Genomic DNA, 14,461 nt, shown 5'->3' on the forward strand with positions numbered 1-14,461 from the left:
AAGGCTATAGTCTTGGTTAAAGGAGGTAACAGAAACTTCTCATGTGAACATTGTGGTACCTGTGCATCATATTGTGCAATGAGCTCTTTAATCCTAACAGCACAGTATTTGCTGTTCTGTCTCTGCTTAGGTCTTACCTGCAGCTGTTTGTTCAAGTTATTCCACTGTAAAATAAACAGTCTGTGGGTTTTCCAAGGCACACTTCACATACTGCTGGGAAAATACACTCCAGGATTTTGTCAGTAGGACTGAAGAGGCTCATTTCAGCTTTTCTCCAGATTAACTGCTTTAATTAGTTTGTATTTGTGTTAGAAAACTACCTGTTCTTCTTTGTTTGTTCCATACATTTTGGCAATTACAAGGTAACACAAATAGGCCTTAAAAATAACAAAATATGGCATCTCTGTGTATCGTTTTTGATGCTTAAAACAACTCCCTTAGGAATGAGTCAGAACTTCTTCCAACTTTTGCAAAGTATAAATCCTCTGAATAAAAAAAAAAATTCTTAAGTATAAAAGCATTTGGCAGGTGATTTTTGGCCAGCTCAGACCCCAGAATCTGAATCTGGAGCTTATATGAAGTCCCACAATGTATAGTGCTTATAAAAGCAGTGACATTTACAGGCAGTTGAACTAGATGATTCTTGTAGGTCTCTTCCAACCGAAAGCTTCAGTTCTATTCCATTCTGCTCTGCTAGTCTTTCTCAGTGGGAAAATATTTGCAGTCTCGTTCCAAGAAGCTGCAGAACTGTAATACTGGTAGGGTGAGAACCCCGTACTGACGTGTAAAAGCCAAACTGAGCCTACACAAAGTTATAGGCACAAGTGACCAAACAGGCTGAGCACGCACGGTGAGTAGACAGCTACCTGCCAACCCCGGGCCTTGCTCCGCAGCTGGGCAAGTTTTAATTCTGTGGCAGCGGCTATGAGGTAAAGGTGGGAACTACAAGTAAAAGAATGCCCTAGATAAGGAGACTGTGTCGCTTTTATGCCTGCAAGTCGGTGATGTGGAGCTGGAATTCAGCTGCTAGGGCAAACCTTGGAGGAAATCCTCCTCTCGGCTTCCAGTCTGAAGGTGTGGATTTTGCCAGATGGAATCCCGCAGGGAGCCTGGGGGCAGTGTGTGTGGCTGGCAGGCGAAGCTGGCGCCCTTCCCTGCGGGCTTCTGTGGCTGGTGCTGCAGGACCGAGTAAGGCACAGCCTGTGCTGCAGCTTTCAGCCCTGCTGCTGCGGTTTCATGCGCAGTGATGCACAGAGCTTTCATCAAAAAGCTCCACAACAGGCAGGGTTGCTGTGAGTTCTGTGGCTCTCCATGACCGCCAGGTAGGGTCCCCATTGATTCGGTAATCATAGAATGATAGGACCATTTAGACTGGTAAATACCTTTAAGATCCTTGAGTCCAACCATATAACACGTGGAATGTTTCTGAGTCAGTAGTTTTGTGATACAGCATAAGTCCACCTTGTGGAGCATTTTTCTCTAAGCTCTTAACTGTACCGTTCCGCTATCAGACATAACAGATGTCTGTGCATCATTTTGATTAATATAAAAGATGCTGAGGGAGAGGGAGCTGTATAAGAAAAGGTGCCGGGTTTGTCCTTTCTCCTGTTTCCTGGACATGAGGCAGTGGAGTCAAGGAAACGTGGAAGTTGACGTTTTTCAATCCTGCAGCCGTGGGTGATGGCACTGCCAGCCATACCAAGATCAGAGTAACAGCTGCCCTCTTGGGTGTGAGTGGGGTCTGTCACCTCCTGGAGCTTCACCTGGAACTGCCTGTGCGCTTCTCTTATGGAGCAGGAGTCGCCAGGGGTGGTCTCCTCAGCTGAGTCCCTCACCCCGGGCTCTTGCAGGAGAGAGAAATACCACAGAAATAATGAAAAAGGAGGAGCTTGATGAAGTGTCTCTTTGTGCAATGTTATTGTGCTTAACTGCGTTATTGCAGTGGTTTGCTTCCACCCTGCTGATGCTGCGTCTGCATAAAGCTGAGCATTTTTAAGTCCCCACAACAGCAAAACCGGTTTGTGTGTGAACACCTGGGGAGATGAGCATTAAAGGGTACTGGGGCGCTCACGAGGAGAGGACAAGCCCAGCTGAAAGCAAGGAGATGAGGTAACTTTGTCTAGGTCCCAGGAGCGTACAGGCTCTCTTCTCAATCATCTTAGCCCACAGGGTTGTCCTTTTTTTCTGTGATACAGATGGTTAAATGTGCCCTTTGTGGTTGGATTTTCTTCCTTCTTAATCCTGGCTCTGTTAAGGTTTTTTGTTGTTTAATACGGGGAGAAAAATATTATGGCAAACCTTTTGTTTAATTTCTTAGCCAGATACTGAAAACACTTGCTTCCAGATCCATGATAATTTGATTTTTTTTTTTCAGATTTATTAATGCTCATCCCTTATTCACAGGCATCTGTTTAATCTGTCTAGCCAGAGCACTACCCCAAGTCACATGCTGGCAGCTTATAAGGTTATCGTTTTTTTCAAAGAACTCATCTAGAATGTATTTGACACATTGGTCATGGATGTGTCAGTACTGTGACTGCTTGCACTCTTTGTCTGGTGGAGCCTAGGACGGGACAGCCATTTCTGTACCTTTATAGCAACATCTCATCTCTTACATTGATGGAACAATTTAATCAAGTGTGTCATTTAAACTTGTACAAAAAGCTTCAGTATTAATCAAATCTTTCCCAAATTGTTCTCACCTTCAGAAATCTGTCATCTGTACTGAGTAACATCTTTCCAGCAGAAACGAGTATATCCTGAGTAATAAGTGGAAGCTGGTATTTCTGTTGGAGTGATGAAGCTTCAGGTGTCTGAAGGCATGTGATTTGAATTTAAATTCAAATCCGTAGGAGTCTAATTAAAGGAGCTTCATGTCCTGACATACCAGCTAATTTGGCATAGCAGTCCTCTGAGTAGAGCAGTGGTCTGTTGTGGCTGTAGAGACTGAATTGCTATCCGTCGAGACGTTTTCAAAGCTGCTTAGATGTTGGAAGTGAGCAGAGACTCCTCAGACAGTACAGCGGTGTATTGGCCAATCCAGTAAACTGAGACAAAGGACTAGGTTTGCATCCCTGGATTTTAGGCATGATATAAATGTGTCTGACAGGAAAAAATTAAATTAAAGCAGTGCTAAACCCTGCATCAGTGGCTGCCTTATAATCAGTTTTGAAACAATGGAGGGGGACCTGTGCAGGAATCTGCATCAGTTCAACTAAATTGATTAGTGAACATATTTAGTAAAAGCAATATGGTTTTGTATGTGGATCAGATCTTTGGTAGTGAGAGTTCAGTGAGACTAATGTCCCAGAGCCAGCAGGTCTCGTGTGTCCTTTTATCAGTTCCCTTTGGCATTAGATTTTGCATGATAAAATAGATTTCTATGCTAATAAATACGAAAATAACCTGATAATGGAAATTGCAGTGATTCTTTTTATACATAATAAGCAAATAAGAGGCCTAGGCAAATTTATTTATTTATTATGTCTGTATCATTGAGTGGTAAGGGGGAAGTGTTTGCTTTTTGTTTTTCTTTCTTCACCTTCACAGAGAAAATTCATTTGCAGAAAATTAGAGTTCTGTGGCAATTTGATACTTGACACTGCGTGATGCTGTTCTTGCATTTTGACCGTCATGTCTTAGAACGAGCTCTCGATCTTAAAACTGAACGGCACAAGATCGATATGTCTACTGAGCAACACAGTTTTTAAATCCTGTTTTTAGCAGGCATGGGGACAACTCTAGAAGTATGAATTTGGGAACTTGATCTTATTCCTATAACTGCTGCAGATTTTAAAATGTTTTTAATGGGACAGTGTGTTTCGCTTAACCATGTTTTCAGGTGGGGAGAAATACAGCACGATAACCTTCCTGGCTGTCGTGGTTTAACCCCGGCCGGCAACCCAGCCCCACGCAGCCGCTTGCTCACTGCCCCTCACCCAGAGGGATGGGGAGGAGGATCGGAAAGGAATGTAAAACTCAAGGGTTGAGGTAAAAACAATTTAATAGGTAAAGCAAAAGCTGCGCACACAAGCAAAGCAAGGAATTCATTCCCCACTTCCCACGGGCAGGTGGGTGCTCAGCCATCCCCAAGGCAGCCAGGCTTCATCACACATAATGATTACATGGGAAGACAATCGCCATCATGCCAAGTGTCCCCCCTTCCTTCTTCTTCCCCCCATTTATATACTCAGCATGACGCCATACGGTATGGAATACCTCTTTGGCTAGCTTGGGTCACCTGTCCTGGCTGTGTCCCCTCCCAGTTCCCTGTGCCACTCCAGTGCTCTGGCTAGCAGAGCCCAAGAAACCAAAAAGTCCTTGATTTAGTATAAATATCACCCAGCAACAACTGAAAACATCAGTGTGGTACCAACACTGTTCTCACATCATAGCCAAAATACAGCACTGTACTAACTACTAAGAAGAATATTAACTCTATCCCAGCTGAAACCAGGACACTGTCTCTCAGGCAGGTTATGAAGATAGGTTTATGCATATAAATTGCTTTGAGTTTCTTCGGTATTGGTTACCGTAATAATACAGTTCTACAGAAGAGCAGAATGTTGTTGCCTACGACCAGCCAGGGTGCTGTGTCCATTGATTGTGAGTTATGAGCTGCTTTCAGGCCAGTTGCCATTTCAGCAGGCTCCATGTGGATGTAGCTGTGTCAGATTGACCTTGAGCTTCCTCCGCATCAGATGAAAGAAGCCAAACTGCCTCTACCTCTCTGCAAGGTTTAAAGTAGAAATTTCTGTGCTGCTTCTATATGGCTTAAGTCTTACCCTCCACAGCTTTCCAAGATTTGAGCTGAAACTGCATGTCTTCATACAAAAATGATGGGTTTATTTTGCAAGTGAAAATGTTTAGGAATAAACTTACCAAGAGTACATGAAATATATTACCTTGTATTTCTACCACAGCTCTATTAACCCAACAGTATTCAGAGAACATGATTTCCTGGTTCATTAAGCTTTGGTACCCTCAATGCCATCTGACAGAAGGGTTTTAGGGGGCTGCATCGTAGGCACAAATGATGTTTTACTCTTCCTTGTTTTCTCACCACCAGTTTTCTTTTTTGTAAGGCATCAGCAAATGAAGTGCTCTAAGCTTAGAGTTTTCAGATTCTGTCTTACACAACAGAAGTAAACCAGTATCATTTTCTAACCAGAAAGGCCTGAAATGTTCCATTAAAACTGAAAGATCTGTATTTGTCTTTGTGGCTTGAAAGCTTGTGACATGGTTATGAAATAGATAAAGCCAATAATAGAGTAATCTCATCTTAAAAACTGCTGTTCAGTCATCTCTGAAGAGGTAACTTGTCTATTTTTATTTGGAATGATTCTTAAAAACACACTCCCATACTTGGTGAAAAATACATTCTCAGTGAGGAAAAACAGATTTACTCACCTCTAACTACTTTGTTTTTCATTGTATAGATTCTGGTGAAGCTTCATCCCTTGCCATAGAACAGGAGACATAGTGGTTTGAAAATGCAGCAGTGTAAAGCTGGTTCAGAAAGGTCAGTATTTATTTCTTCATTCCCTTCGAAACAGCCGCTCTGCAGGGCAATCGGCAGGTGATGCTGGGCAGCTTTGGGGTGCAGCAGCGGCGCACCCAGCGTGCGGAAGGCTGTGGCATGCAGACCTCCACGCTGGCTTTGGGGCGGTGCAGCGGTGGGGGTGGCACGCCATCTAGACCTCAGCCCACCGAGGGGCAGGGACCCTCTCACCGGAGCCTTGTGTTGATGCATCTGCACGTGGTAGTGTTTCACCAATAGTTATCCATCTTGTCCAGAAACTTGTTGTTTAGGAGAACCTAAAAGAAAGCGGTGGCCAGCCCGCAGCCCTGGCTGGATGCTCGCACAGTTAAGCCAAGAGCTGAAAGCACTGTTGGTAGGGGAGGGAACAAAGCCTGCAGCTCCTCTGGTAAATGTGGCAGGAACGACTCTTGCCGCTAGCATGTACAACTAGAAGGTTGGAGGTCTGTTCAGTGATTCACGAAATGTGTGGGAAGGTGCAGATACAAGAAACTGAAGTTGGGAACAGCCAAGTTGCAGTTGGGAATAAATGGAAGTAACCCATAATGCCCACATCAGCTGCTAGTATCTTAATTATTTCTTTTTCCACCCTGGAGAAACTTGGGTGCAACAACAGATGATACAGTCCGGGGAAGGTGCTGCTACCGGAATGTTCACTGGTCTGTAATTTGTTCTGACTTCCACAGCAATGCAGAGATACCCCGCACAGGTACCGCTGCAGCGAGCTGCAGGCTGTCCCCTCTTCGTCTCCATGAAACATTTTCACGGTGCAGTGTAATGGACTGAGATTGAAGGATGGACCTCTGCGCTCTCACTTGCAGGCGGTGGAGCAGTCAGAATTTGCCCCTCTGTTTTCTGTGGGCGTTGAATAAGTGTATGGCAAAGTGCTGCAATCCTAGTTCTGCACACGCGTAGGGCAACTCAGGATTTTTGTAAATGGGCTTCTTGCGTGTTGTAGATGCGATTCCATTTTCTTCCACTGAGTAGGAAAAACCCAAAGTATTTTTTCTGGCAGTAGCAATTGAGGACCACAAACTGCCGTTCTACTGAAGCAGTAAAAACCCAACATTTTCCCTGTTGTTCTACATGGCTTTAAAACAACGCTCAAAGCCAAGATTGGACAGCCATCTATTGCTCATCACATCGGTGTTTATAGCTGCACGTGTTTCTTTTTAAATTTCAGCTTCCCTCTCAGGAGTCAACATCCCTTCTCTTGGTATGGGCTTCAGTTTCGAGGGGTAGAAAACAAGTGGATCTTCAAGATTAGAAACCGTCATGAAGTATCATCTGATTGGAATCTGCATTCTAGAGCGCTTCTCCAGAAATCCTGCTATCCAGATGTTCCAAGGCTATATAAGTTTAAGTCACGGAGTGAACAGAACAGTTTTATAGAGTGATTTTGGCCGATGTTCTTTGGCCTGCTCTCTTTATTTTATAAATAATATATATTTTTTATTCAAAGTAGGTAAAAAATATTGATGCGAGTGCATTTCCAAAGGCCTTTTCATTTTGCAGACATCAGGGATTGGAGTTCTTGAAATTCTTCTAAGCCATAATATTCTTGGGGATGGTATTTCCTTTGAGACTGATTCTCCAACCTTCTCTGACAAGTGAGATTTTCTAATATGTTTGAAGTTCTATTGTGAGTCGGTTCAACTCAATGAGAGACAGACCCACTTAAATTTGGCACTAAATTGATAGTTGGATGTAAGTGTGTTGAAAGACAAAGTGCTGAACATGCATATATACATGTGCAGCTGTGTATGAAAATAAAATATTCACATTGCCAGTATCAAGATTCAAGAATATTGTGGCCATAGATTATTTTGTTGTTGTTGTTATATTTCTTTTTAGGAGGGTGTAATTGTCTTAGAGTTTGAGTTATAGTGCCCTTTAAGCCTAATCCTACTTGCAGGCACCTAAAATGCAAAAGGGAACTTTAGACAGTACATTTTGCATTTATTCCTAGGACTAAAATACCAACGCATTCCTGGATTAGTGTCTGATGGAAATTTGTGTGTTTATGGAGTCAGAAAGGAAGGTGTAAATTTGAAACACGAGTTGGAAATGTGCACTGAACGTTTAGCGCCAACAATAGTGTTCGGAGTTTACGCTCCACAAAGGTGGGTTTAGTCCCATAATTCCAGAGACAGTTGATGTACTGACTGTTATCAGACTTCTTCCCAAGTAAATGTCTTGACTGGTAGTTTAACGTTTTTTCAGCAGTGAGAGGTGATCAGATTTTTTTCTTCATTTTGCTCCATTTGCAGTCAAAGGAATGTATCACTTTTTATTCTGTGGAACAGAACTGAGAATTTGCTGGCAGGATTATATGCATTTTTCTAGACCTGAGGTTTTTTATCTGCATGATTCAGACCTGGCAACTCCATCACTCATGTTTGAATTTGGTGCATGCTTAAAGTATTAGTATACTGCCTTTAAGATCATTTGTTACCATTTTCTATCCTGTTTTTGTGTTTATCAGCCCATTTGTGTTGACAGTGACTACAGAAGCAGTTGTGCATGTCATGAGAAATTACCCGATAAGTATCTGTTTGGTGACAAAGGCCTTGCCTACATACTAAATCCTTTTTTCCTCTGTTTATTCTGCTGCTGCTACCAGTGGAAATGGGTTCATGAGACAGAAGAGAGTCTTGCACAGATTTTCTGTCCATAAGAGCAGACATTTACCAGGTATAGACCGTGCCCTGCAGGCAGGTATTTTATACATCAGCCTCTGTAGTTCGGTGTAGAGCAGGCAGCGACTTCTGCAGAATGTCTTATCACCGAAGTTTAGTTGTTGGGAGTCAGGGTGGGCTCTGCCAGCCTTACTGTAGGTCAGTCTCTCTCCTCCTCGGAGCGGGCTGCACGCTTTGCATGTTCCTACTGCAGTCTTTTCAGCCACGTCTGTTGGGTGGTTCGGTCATTAAAGGGCTGTTGAGTGCTGAAACTATTTTTCCTGTCAGTCTAACCCTGCATTTCTAATGTAGATCCTGTGGTGGACCTTAAAGGGTGTTTGATGGAAGATGGCAGTAGAATTAATCACCGTATTTCTGGCAAAATATGTTCTGGAGGGGGATCTCGAGAGGAAGGTGGCAGCTGAACACAGTAGGGCACGTGTAGGAGTTCAGCACCATCAGAAGGGCTGCTTGTGCCTTTTAAAACTCTAAATTCCTTATATATAAAACCAGGAAGATGATCTGGTGACTTTCATTCTGTCAACTAAAGCATATTGTTAAGACAGCAGGATCAGAGCTCTTGCTGAAACCATGTGGATTTACAGGAATTTCCTGAGCAGGTTCTTGTATCTGTTCTGGGTTTGGTTCTGGTTGCAGCCACGTCATTCTTTCTGTATTTCTCTGACCAGCAGCAGCGCTGCCTACAAGGTCTGCAGGCAGCATCCCTGCCTGCCGTCGAGCTGCAGCGCTGTTCCTTAGGGAGTATATAAAATCAATTTCTGTCTTCTAATGATGGCTAAACCAGATGTCTTTGTGATATCACGCGCAGCTATCCAGCTCCGATTCAGAAACGGCTGTGAAGGTTTCCAAGGAACTTACTCTTACTCAGTAACCTTTCCTGTAAGGAGTTATGGCTGGTCTTTCCCTTTCCTTACGAGCAGCTCAGCCTCACTCGGTTATAACTAACTCTTGTCCAGGTCGAAACAGTAAATAGTTTGATGGCTTCAGAACCGCTTCAGGTCAATATTCACGCATCAGGTTTTTAAAAGCTTCAGGATGAAACTTGAAACAAATACAAAAGTTGTGTCAAAATGAGGCAGGACCAAATGTGGAGAAAACGTGTGTCTGAGTGACGGAACAAGCTTCATTTGTTCTCTTTTGTGTACTTAAAGGAGATATCCGTATGCTGCGCCTGGCGTTCGTGTTGTTGGTGCCGCGTTCCCGTGCCACAGAATAGCTGGGCAGGTTCCTCTGCATCCCGTGATTGAAGCCGAGCGCAGAAAGCTGCAGTGAGAGGTGGGTGTCCAGGAACACGGTGTCCGTGGGGCGCTTGCTGAAGACATTATGCGTCTGGGTTCTTCAAGGCAGCATGGAAATGAGCAGTCAGATCCCTGCGGGGAAACAGTGTTTCTCAAAATACTGATGCTGAGATCTTTGTGCTCGGTGCATTATTGCAGCTGATGCCGCAAACGTAATTGCAGATGGCCTACTAAGGAGCACACAGTTTTTCCAATTAGTATTTTTGGCCTTTAAAAAGGCTGTTAACTAGAGATCTGGGCAGTGTAAAAGCAGCACTTTTGCCTGCACCCCCTGCTACCTGTGGTTTTAAAGCCTGGCTGCTATTTACTTTTTAAATTGACTTTCTTTTCCCCTTAGCTTCTGAAAGAAGGTCTCATACAAAGCATATGATAAATGCAAGATGTGTAAAGTTCTGTTCAACATGCTAGGTAAATGCACTGGAAAACAGAAATTCCTCAGGCTGTCTGTACTCACTGCTGCAGGTAACAAAGGAGATGAAGCATTCAGCTGAGTGTGTGTTACATGCAAACAGCTCTTTAAGGGGTACACCCACTACAACATCTCCTTTGTTTTCCACCCCCCTAACCCTCACCAAGGCTCCCCACCACACCGTCACTACCTGTAAGGGCTGCACGATGAAACCTCTCCCTTGGGTGCAGCGTGGCACCTCCAGCTCGCCTGCCCTGCCCACCCCTCCTCAACAGCCTGTACCCTCCATCCCAGCATTCCGGCCCTGGGACTCACTCTGACAAGTCTCACCGGTACTGGCAATACCGTAGCTCCGGGTGCTGACCGGTTTGTTTCTCGTACTGCCTGTGCTGCCATACAAGCGTTTCAGATACACCCCTGAGCCCCCCGTGTGCCCAGGAGCAGTGTTGTCATTCCCACTAGGTTTGCTACCTCGTGACATTTACTGTCAGTCTCTACCTAGTTAGGTGCTGTCAGTGCAGTGGCACCCCAAAAATTCAGTAACCTCCCGAGGTTTGAATCTCAGCTGTGATGCTGGTTTCAGCAATGTGGCTGTAAGTGCTGCCACCCGGTGCAGCGTGGAAGCAGCAAGGCAGCTGTCTTGACCCCATGCCAGGGGCTGTTCTGTCTGGCTTGGCATCAGATCCATGCTACAGGATAAAGCAGAAGCGAAGCGAAGCACTTTGGGGCTCAGCATCAGAAATGGCTCTTGTCCTTCATGGATCTTGTACTGCTGGTAGAGCTTGAGGTGTAGAAGCACCTGGTGTTTAGAGAAGAATGGTTTTGTTGGCTTAGCTTAACGTAGCGGAGGGAGGTGGATCTGGCGGCTGCCAGGAGAGCCCTGTGCGTGGCCACGGGGCTGCTCTGGAGCATGGCCCGCGCCTCCTACTGCTCGCCGAGGTGCCCGTCACTGCTGGTGTTATTCCCATGGGACCGTGGGAGCTGGAGTAGGACCACCAGATGCTGTCTGTAATTCTACCAACAGTCATCAGGTAGCAGTAATTACGGCTTGAGCGGGAGCCGGTGTTGCAGGTGTCAAGAGGCTCACCAGGAGTCTGGAAGCGTTGGACACAGCCGTGGTTTTGTTAGCGTCTGTCAGGGCACAGCAGAGCAAGAGTTCAACCCAGGTGCAGCGCGTTGTACCTTGCCTTTGGCCCATTTATTTGTATTTCAGGATTTTACAAATGCATTTCACGTCTTTTGTGAGTGAGGATGGTCTCTGCTATAAGCAGCTTTTCCAAGTACGCGTCGTCGTGTGAGAAAGAAAGCTTCTCGCTGGATTTCACTGCCACTCTGTCCCATCCCTGTACTCCAAAATTAATGCTCTGAAATAACCGACCACACTAACAGCCCCTTCCTCACCTCTCCCCCTTATCTCCCATTTACATTCAGATACACTGTACTCTAAAGAAAAAACAAAAATTAAAATAGAGAAAACATCATATTGATGTTTCTGTGAATAGTATTGTGGCAAGCCCTCTCCTTGGCCAGTGAGTCCTGCCCAAGGAGTCAGGACTTCTGTAAGCCTCACTGCACTGCAATTTTGTTTTGCCTCTCACTGAATTGGGACAGTATGGTTTTGGGGTGGAGTAAGATGGAATTCCTTTAACAGGGAGCCGTCCTGTGGGGTTTTAGCAGGCTGCACCTAGTGTGTGTAGTGTTTGTCATTGACAAGAACCAGGAAGCTTCCCAATAGCATTATAGCAATGAATGTTTCCTTCCTGGAACAAACCAGAAATGTGATTCAGCAAGAGCTGTACTAGCTGTAGGGTTTTAGTTCTGTCTGCTGGTGTGGACTGGAAGCACAACTTGGTATTAGTTACTGAACCTGATGCATAAAGTCTGTAACATAAAATGAATGTAGAACTTCAGGGAAAAAAAAAAAAAAAAAAAAAAACCACAAACCCACCCCTTTACCTTTTCTTCCCCGAAGTCAGATATTAAGGCTGGTGTGCTAAGGTGTATTCAGGGACCCGCTGCCTCCCACGCAGTCGTTAGGCCAGCGGAACAGATACTCTGTTTGCATAGCTGGCTGGTTCACAGAAGTGTTGAATTAGCAGGTTAAGGAGGTACCATTGACCTTGTTTATTAAGCCAGAATTAAATCGAGTCATGTTTTCACTTCAGTGACTCCTGTGGTACAACTCTTTGAAATTGATCCGTAGTACTTGAAAATACCTTGATTTTATTGATACTTTTCCAATTCTATCAGCTTCTGCTTTGTTACAGAACATTTGCAAAAATAAACTCATTCTGAAACCATCCGTTCAAGAATTTGCATGGTAGAGTGGCTTTTTTCATTAGAAGTAATGGTCTGTCAAACAGCTTGGCAGCGCCAGCTTTGCAAGGTTGTGGTGGTACCACGTGCTCTTCCTGCTTTAATGCTTTATTTTCTTTTCTGGTAATTAACATTGAGGTCACACCCACCAGTAGGCAGCTTTGTTCTTCTTGTCCTTCTTCCATCTCCCTTTGAGAGAGTCTTTCCTCTTCCTCCTCAATATGTAGTTAAAATATTGCCAGTTTCAGCTGTCTGTGCTGGGTTTTTGGATACTATGGAGGTGAGTAGGTGTCGTTTTAAGCAGTTGTGCCACGTATTTTATTTTGTAACTAATCTTAGTGTTTGTCAAGTATTAGTTTGGTTCTCCTCATTCAGGCTCAGCTTGCTTTGCTCAGAGCAGTGGGATCCCGCTTCCTGCGTTGCTTTTCTCTCTTTCCTAAAAATCTTATTTCTTCATTTTCTCGCTTCAGTTTGGAATGTAAACCTTGTAAAATATAAATGCAAGTTTACATTTCAAATATAAGCCTGTAAGCTGATTATGCTTTCATGCTGCTTAAAAGATTAAATTTTTTTTTTCTGTATGAGGTTTTAAGATTTACAGCAGCATTTTTAAAACTTTAGTGGATAACAGCCGCTGTTTAAAAAAAAAAAAAAAAAGGGTAAAAAAAATCAGAAGAGCTATGTTGAGGGGGGAAAAAACACCACCAAAAAAAAAAAAAAAAAAAAGGACAAAGGGATCATCTTTGCTTCTTATTCCAGTCAAGCTTAAAAAGAAATGCCTGCTTGCATCAAATGCTGGGCTCAAACTGCTCATGGAACAGGTGGGTATTTTACCTGAAGGCATTCCGGCTGTCTCAGCACTCCTTAGACTTGAACTTTTCTTGTTCAACCCTGGGCTAAATCCCATGGGAAGCCTGGAAACAGAAGACGTTGTCCTCCCTGCCTCCCTTCAGAACTGGGGACAGGGCGTTGTCCTCCCTGCCTCCCTTCAGAACTGGGGACAGTGCGTGCTACGCCTTCCCGGATCAGCGCTGCTCTTTGGAAGAGAAACAAAAATCCCATGGATTCTTGAAGGTGTTGGTGTATTTTATTTTTTTCCTGCCCTTTGGTGGAAGACGCCGGAGCCTCTAGGGCATGTAGGAGAGAGAAATTCCTCCTTACCAGCACCTGGTATCCTGATGATGCAATGAATGCCTGGGCTGGTGCAGAGGTGACCTCCCCTGAGGAGGAGGCACCAGTTTTATGACCAAGAGCTTGTGTGAGGAGGTAGGTGGAACCTGTTGTGCTGCCCTGAATTCACCCCACGTGTGGGCATTCTTCTTTGGCAGCAGTGACCTCGATGTATAGCTTCCTGCTGCGCACCCTGGCAGTCTAAGCAGGAGCTAGTCCAGAGTAATTCCAAATGGCACTGAGGGAGCAGGGAACTTCTAACAGCTTCCCTTTTGCTGGTAACATACGAAACAGAAAAGGTCGTGGTATTTTATAAATTATTCTGTCTGTCCAGCTGGTTTTCATTGGAGTGACCCGTTTATGTTTGTTGTGAAAATGGGTCTCAAAGGTAAAACAAACCTGAGGATCAGGTAACCGCAGACCTGTCTGTATGTTAGAATTCAGCATGAGGAGTGTTCTACCTCGCTTCAGAGTCAAGCGCACAGGTTTCGCTCCCTGGTGTTTTGACTAGGCAGGAAGACAGGCAGAGTAGGACGCTGACTGCCAGGGCCGTTCTGGGATCAGTGGGCTCCCCTTGGGAACCAGTACGCTCCCTCTTCAATGGGGTCGGAACTGGAAACCACTGTAGCGCAACGCCCTGTTCGCATCCAGGACAACTGGCTTAGTGGGCTCTGCGCCAATAACTGCTAAATAATTGGAAATAGTAACATTAATGTCATTGTATTGTTACTACATTCAGCTGCTTTTTCGCTAGCCAGCACAGCATGGTGTCGGTATTTATCTCGCCTACAGCCAGCTGTGCTGGTCAGCTAAGGGCGTGCTGCCCGAGCCCTGCCGCCAAACACCGATCCCTCACCCCATACGTTAACAGGGAGCAAATGTTTCCCGGCGAATGTCACAGTCCGTCTGCTGACGGCATTTGGGATGTTCCGTCAGGTTCAGGAGTTTAATGTTGCTGCTGGCATTGAGACTTTTGATATCAAATGGATTTTTACAGAAGCTTTGGATACTTGTTTTTACTGTCCCGACA

General features: G+C 44.7%; 1 protein-coding gene across 2 annotated transcripts in view; it reads left to right on the plus strand.

The window, feature by feature from the left end:
* Nucleotides 1-12,255, plus strand: part of ZDHHC15 (zDHHC palmitoyltransferase 15) — a 28,505-nt gene extending 16,250 nt beyond the window's left edge. The window contains exons 11-12 of one of the 2 annotated variants that reach the window (XM_080365433.1): nucleotides 5,439-5,521; nucleotides 6,226-6,716. In XM_080365433.1, the coding sequence (XP_080221559.1) occupies nucleotides 5,439-5,482 (44 nt within the window). In that variant the 3' untranslated portion in view covers nucleotides 5,483-5,521; nucleotides 6,226-6,716. The other variant, XM_080365432.1, reaches the window with a different exon arrangement.
* Nucleotides 12,256-14,461: the final 2,206 nt, after the last annotated feature.

The sequence above is a fragment of the Falco punctatus genome (genome assembly GCF_963210335.1).
Source record: "Falco punctatus genome assembly, chromosome: 15".
Taxonomy (NCBI): domain Eukaryota; kingdom Metazoa; phylum Chordata; class Aves; order Falconiformes; family Falconidae; genus Falco; species Falco punctatus.